Source organism: Triticum urartu, chromosome 7, assembly GCF_003073215.2.
Source record: "Triticum urartu cultivar G1812 chromosome 7, Tu2.1, whole genome shotgun sequence".
NCBI lineage: Eukaryota > Viridiplantae > Streptophyta > Magnoliopsida > Poales > Poaceae > Triticum > Triticum urartu.
The window spans coordinates 44,663,461-44,670,078 of NC_053028.1; the positions used below are offsets into that span (position 1 = coordinate 44,663,461).

At 55.3% G+C, this 6,618-nt stretch overlaps 1 protein-coding gene across 1 annotated transcript; it reads right to left on the minus strand.

The window, feature by feature from the left end:
• Positions 1-4,145: 4,145 nt before the first annotated feature.
• On the minus strand, positions 4,146-6,095 carry LOC125520186 (1-aminocyclopropane-1-carboxylate oxidase homolog 1-like). The gene has a single exon (XM_048685025.1). It carries the CDS (start codon positions 5,512-5,514, stop codon positions 4,276-4,278), a length of 1,239 nt encoding a protein of 412 aa, XP_048540982.1. The 5' UTR covers positions 5,515-6,095; the 3' UTR covers positions 4,146-4,275.
• Between the last annotated feature and the right edge of the window lie 523 nt (positions 6,096-6,618).

Genomic DNA, 6,618 nt, shown 5'->3' on the forward strand with positions numbered 1-6,618 from the left:
TCTTACCGCCCTAGTGCAGAGTCACCGTCCGCAGTTTGTGTTTTTATGTGAAACTAGACAAAAATCTGAGAAAGTTCGTCGCTTGTGTTCTCGTTTAGGTCTTCATGGTTTTTGTGGAGTTGATAGCAATGGTCAAAGTGGTGGATTAGCTCTGTTTTGGAACGATCAGTTGTCAGTCGAGATTAAAGATCATAATGAAAGAATTATTGATGCGTATGTTCGTGCCTCCCCTTCTGACCCGCAGTGGCATCTCACATGTGTGTATGGAGAACCCAGAACTGAAAATCGGAACCGCATGTGGTCTATCATGTCTGATCTACGTGCAAGCAGTGATCTTCCGTGGATGCTTATGGGTGATTTTAACGAAGCGCTTTGGCAGTGTGAGCACCTTTCAGTTACCCCCAGACCAGCAAGCCAAGTTGCGGCGTTCAGGGATGTGCTTCAGGACTGTGAGCTCCATGATTTGGGTTTTTCAGGGATACCGTTCACTTATGATAACAAGCGGCGAGGAAGGAGTAATGTCAAGGTTCGCCTCGACCGCGCACTAGCGGATGATAGATGGAGGGACATATTTTCTGATGCTAATGTGGTCCACCTTGTCTCCCCATGCTCTGACCATCTCCCAATCCTAGTAACATTGCAAAGAGAGGTATTCACACCCCCGCAGAAAAAAGCGAGATCTTATGGGAACGTGCTGGTGAATTACCAGAACTAATCGAGCGAGCATGGGAGGCGGCGCAAGCTACTGGTGATCTTGCATCCATCACGGCTGGGCTGAATTCAGTCATGAATGATCTACAGGGTTGGAGCCGCAGGAAGTTTGGCAATGTTGTGCGTGAACTTGAGCACACTCGAAAGAAATTAGAGCATCTAATGCGTACGAATGGCGACCAACAGGAGATCCGGAGATTGACGGATAGCATGAACGAGCTACTATACAGGGAAGAGCTCCTGTGGCTACAGAGATCACGGATAAGTTGGTTGAAGGACGGAGATCGCAACACTAAATTCTTTCATAGTAAATCGGTGTGGCGTGCACGGCGAAATAAAATTAAAAAGCTGAAAGATGACGAGGGAGTGTGGCATACAGCCCCATCTGCCATGGAACTGATGGCCACGTCCTTCTTTAAGGAGTTATTGATCAGAGACCCATCTTTACAAGCTGCTGAGATCATCGACCTTGTACAAGCACGAGTAACAGAAGAGATGAATATGTCACTGTGTAAGGAGTTCTCGGAGAAAGAAATAGCGGATTCATTGTTTCAAATTGGCCCTTTGAAGGCCCCAGGATTGGATGGATTCCCGGCCCGGTTTTATCAACGAAATTGGGCAATTCTGAAAGAAAAAGTTGTCGCTGCAGTCAAGCTCTTTTTTGCTACTGGTCACATACCGGCTGAAACCAATGCCACCTCCATTGTTTTGATTCCGAAGTCCGATCAGCCGGAATCCCTCATAGACTTTAGACCTATCAATTTGTGTTCAGTGCTCTATAAGATTGTGGCCAAATGTCTTGTTAACAGGCTCCGCCCTATTCTTGGCGATATTATATCTCCAAATCAGAGCGCATTTGTCCCCGGCCGTATGATAACAGATAACGCGCTAGTCGCTTTTGAGTGTTTCCATGCCATTGAACACTGTAAAAAGGAGAAGGATTCTTTTTGTGCATACAAGTTAGACCTCTCTAAAGCATATGACAGGGTGGACTGGGACTTCCTCAGGAAAATGATGCAGAGTTTGGGTTTCGCTCCCCGATGGGTAGGCTGGATAATGTCTTGTGTGACCTCGGTGAGCTATTCAATGAAATTCAATGGAACCCTTCTTGATTCGTTCTCTCCTACCAGAGGTCTTCGCCAAGGTGACCCTTTGTCTCCATTCCTTTTCTTACTTGTTGCTGACGGTCTTTCTGCCCTCTTGCAACGTGAAGCGATCCAGGGAACAGTTACTCCTATCAAAGTTTGCCGAAGAGCGCCGGGCATATCTCACTTGCTCTTCGCGGACGATTCTCTATTGTTCTTTAAAGCTGAGCCAAATGAAGCAATCAGAGTGCAGCAGGTGTTGCAAACGTATGCAAGGTGTACCGGCCAGTACATCAACCCTCAAAAGTGCTCGATTTTATTTGGCCCTATGTGTCCGGCGGCAGTACAGGATACTATCAAGGTCACCTTGCAGATCTCCCAGAGCACCTTCGAGGCAAAACATCTTGGCCTACCAACGCCAGATGGTCGCATGAGTAGGGGTAAGCTGAAAACTCTTGAGAAGAGACTTGCAAAAGCAATCGTGGAGTGGGGTGAAAATCAGTTGGCTATGGCTGGACGGGAAGTAAAAATCAAAGCTATTGCCCAAGCCTTGCCAGTTTACATTATGAGTGTTTTCAAGGTGCCGGCCGGGCTGTGTGAGGAGCTCACCAAAATGATCTGTCGTTTCTGGTGGGGTGCAAAGAAAGGGAAGAGAAAGACTCATTGGGTCGGCTGGGATATTATGCTAAGGCCCAAGGCTAGGGGAGGAATGGGGTTGAAGGACCTGAGAATATTTAACCAAGCACTCTTAGCTCGACAGGCCTGGCGATTAATCCAGTACCCGGACAGTCTATGCGCACAAGTTCTGCGAGCAAAATATTATCCCCAAGGAGATATCACTGACACGGTGTTTACTGGAAACGGGTCAAGTTCTTGGCAGGCTATCGAGCATGGCTTGGAACTGCTAAAGCAAGGATATATATGGCGAGTGGGGGACGGCGCTAACATACACGTGTGGCGAGACCCATGGATCCCAAGAGGACCGTCGTTCAGACCGATCACTCCAAAGAGAAGGTGCAGACTGAAATGGGTTGCCGATTTTATGCAAACTGACGGTTCATGGAACATCACACTCCTTCGACAACATTTCTTTCCGGTCGACGTTGATGAAATACTGAAAATCAAACCCTCTAGTAGAATGGAAAAGGATTGCGTTGCCTGGCAGCCAGACAAGCATGGAATGTTCTCTGTCAGATCAGCATATAGGATGGCTCAGGATTGTCTCATGGCAACACAGGAGATTGGCGAGTCGAGTGGACGTCCAGATGGGTCAAGACCTGCTTGGAAGTTGATGTGGAGCTGCGGCGCCCCACCTAAAGTACGGGTGTTTGCGTGGAAGGCTGCGAGAGGGGCCTTGGCAACCAGAGAAAATATGTTGCGCCATCACCTTGATCATGATGCAATCTGTATCATCTGTGGGCAAGAGATTGAGACGACATTTCACGCACTTGTCCAATGCCCACATGCACGTAATCTCTGGACTGTGATGAGATTAGTTTGGGACCTTCCTGCTGATAACTCACTCAAAGGTATGGAACCGGAATGGCTCCTTCTTTGCCTCCAGCAATTAGATGAGACCCAGCGTATGCTCCTGCTCATGCTACTATGGCGTGTATGGCATGTTCGAAACGAACTTACCCATGACAAACCACTAATCCCGGTCGAGGCATCGAAGAAATTTCTCTGTAGCTATGTTGATTCCTTGCTACTTATCAAACAGGGGCCAGAGGTGGACATCCTCAAGGGGAAGCAACCAGCTCTTTTATCCAACAATGGTGCTCAACATAAGTTGGAGCCTAGCGTACAACCCAGTTGGATTCCTCCCCCATGTGGTGTTGCAAAGCTCAATTTTGACGGTTCGTTTGTACAGGCAGATGGAACAGCTGGTGCCGGTATGATCCTACGTGATCACACAGGTGCGATTATCTACGCGGCATGCAGATGGATCCGGAACTGCTCGGGCGCACTGGAGGCAGAGCTATCGGCGTGTGAGGAGGGCATGAAGCTGGCGTTGCACTGGACTCCCTTGCCTATCCAGGTCGAGACAGATTGTGCGAAGATATTGAAGCTCCTTGAATTAGGCTCAAAGGGAAGATCAAGGAATATGTTTCAGGTGGCGGCCGTCTCGGAGATGTTGCAAGAAAGATCAATGCAAGTCACAAAAATAGGTAGATCACAGAATAAGGCTGCACATGCCATGGCAGCGATGGGTCGTGGTCAGCAGCGTACGGCTTGTTGGTTAGCAAATTCCACCCAGGAGATTAGCATTGTCATTTCAAATGAATGTACTCCCACTATTGATTAAATGAAATGAAATGCTTTCCCCCCGCAAAAAGAAAAACAAATCCATGGCTAGTAACCATGCATGAGAAAATTAACAAATCCATTGTTGAATGCCCAATTAATCCACGAGGGCGTCCACAATTCCACACTTAAACACGAGAAGAGGTAAACAGAAGATACATCATCTGCGCTCCATTCAGAGCCTGAAGTGGTCGAGCGCGGAGGTGCCGTCCAGGCCCTTGGCCCTGTAGTGCCGGAGCAGCTCCTCCACCGTCGCGCTCTTGTACCTCGCGCGGTCTCCGCCGGTGACGATCGGCTGCAGCACCCTCATGGACGCGGCGGCACCGTACGTCCGGAAGAAGCAGGCCACCGACGCCCGAGGACCCGCGCCGTTGGCCACCACGCGGTGCTCCACGCTCTTGAACCTGTCGTTGGACAAGAGCTGCAGGTAGTCGCCGATGTTCACCACCAGTGCCCCCGGCACCGCCGGCACCTCAACCCACTCAGCGGAGCCGCCGTCATCCTCCACGAGCACCTGGAGGCCGCCGACGGCGTCCTGGAGCAGCACGGTGAGGAAGCTGGGGTCGGAGTGCCGGGTGGTGCCCATAGTCAGGTGCGGCTCCGGGCACGCCGGGTAGTAGTGGGCGGCGAGGTTGAGCCCGTCGAGGCACCCGGCGTCCTTCTTTAGGTGCCCGCGGCGCAGTCCCAGGGCCTCCGACAGCAGTTCCAGCAGCTCGTGGTACAGCTGCCGCGCCAGCCGCTCGTACTCCGGCACGACGCTTCGGAGGGCCGGCGGGATCTCCTCGGGCGCCGGCGGGTCTGGCGTCATGTCAATGTACACGCTGTCGCGCCAGTTGGCGGCCGGCGATTGGAACAGGTCGAAGTTGCTCGTGTACCTGACGCGCCGGCCGTGGTCCCGGCTGTAGTACGGCGCCCTGGCGTCCGCGGGTTCCTCGTGGAAGCACCGCACCGCCGCGAGCATCTCCGACATGGCCGCCTCCGGCACGCCATGGTTCACCACCTGGAAGAAGCCAACCGTCTCCGCGGCTGCCCTCACCGCGCCGACCACGGAGGCTCGCCCCGACGGCGTCCCGAGGCCGGCGAGGTCGATGACCGGGATGGTGAAGCGGTGCTCGTGGTGTAGCTGAGGAGGCGCGTACAGGGGGAGGGAGTCCGGCGGGTGGTGAAAGATGGCGGGGACGGCGGTGACGCCCGCGTCGACCAGGCCCTTGACGCCCGCCTTGGTGTCGTCGAACGCCTGGAGCGCTTGTCGGCGGTCGTCATCTGCCGTAGATGTGGCGTAGGCGGTGGCGGTGGTGGACATGTCGCCGCGGGCTCTGTGACTGCGAGCGAGATTGGACTGGAGGTGGAGGGTAGTGCGAGCGAGAGTTGGCCGGTGGTCGGTGCTGTGGTGTCCGTATATACACGCACGCATGCACGCACGCTAGCGAGCGAGGAGCGGATGCATGCATGCACATTCGATCTGTTCGGTGGCACCGCCTGGACCATCTTCCACGCATCCAGCACCAGCAGGCAGAGCGCAACGTGGACCATCGACCCCAGCAGGCACGCTGGCTACTGTGTTGTCTGTCTGTCTGTTTGCGGAGAGTGGAGACGAGGCAATGCATTACGGCATCTCCAGCCGCGCCCGCATGAAGGCTTCTTCAGGCATTTTTTTTGTGCCGGTGTCGAAAAATCGGTCCAGTCGCGTCTTAGGAGCTCGATTTTCGCCGGCTTGGGCCGAAAACAGCGCCGGCGGATCCAGGCCGAACCCGGCGCGCTGGGCGGCGCCCGGGGGCGAACTGTTTTGGCGCGAAACAGCCGCGGGCCCGCCGCGTCAGGGACACGGCGGCTCGTCTTCCCCCAACTGCCTCGGTTCCTGCGGGGAATCAATGACAAGGCTGCCGCCGGTCAGCCTTGCCATTGATTCCTCACGGGCGGCGAGTCTCGGGACGGCGCGCCGACGCCTCCCCTCCCTCGCGCGCGTACACACGGCGCGGAGCGGCTATAAAAGCCGGCGGTTCTCGCCGGTGCCCACACCAGACTCGCCCCTCGCCGCCGCCCTGCCCCTCTCTCTCCGTCTCCGTCTTCCTCTCCCGAGCGTCACCGGCAGCCCCTCTCTCTCCCTCTCTACCACCGCCGAGTCCGTCGCCATGGCAGAGCGCTTCCCCGGAGACGAGGCGGCGGCGAACGGCTTCGGCCGGCGTTCGCTCCGCGAACAGGAGTCCTGACTCCTGTTCCAGGCGAACATCCCGGCACCGCCGGACATGCGCGCCGGGCCGACGGGGTGGCGGCTCAGCGACGGGGGAGTGCCTGTTCCCCCGTTACCCGACGCCTTGGCGAAGCCCACGTACTTCGCCGAGGAGGTCGAGGTCGCGCGCGCCTCCCTGACCGACGACGAGCGCTCCCTCCCCCAGTACGCCGCCGGCAATCACGCGGCTTGGGCGGCGTACTTCCAGCGCCGCCAGCAACAGCGCCTGGCCTCCACCAACGACGCGCCGGTGGTCGGCGGCGTGAAGAACAGCGTGGGGCGCCACCT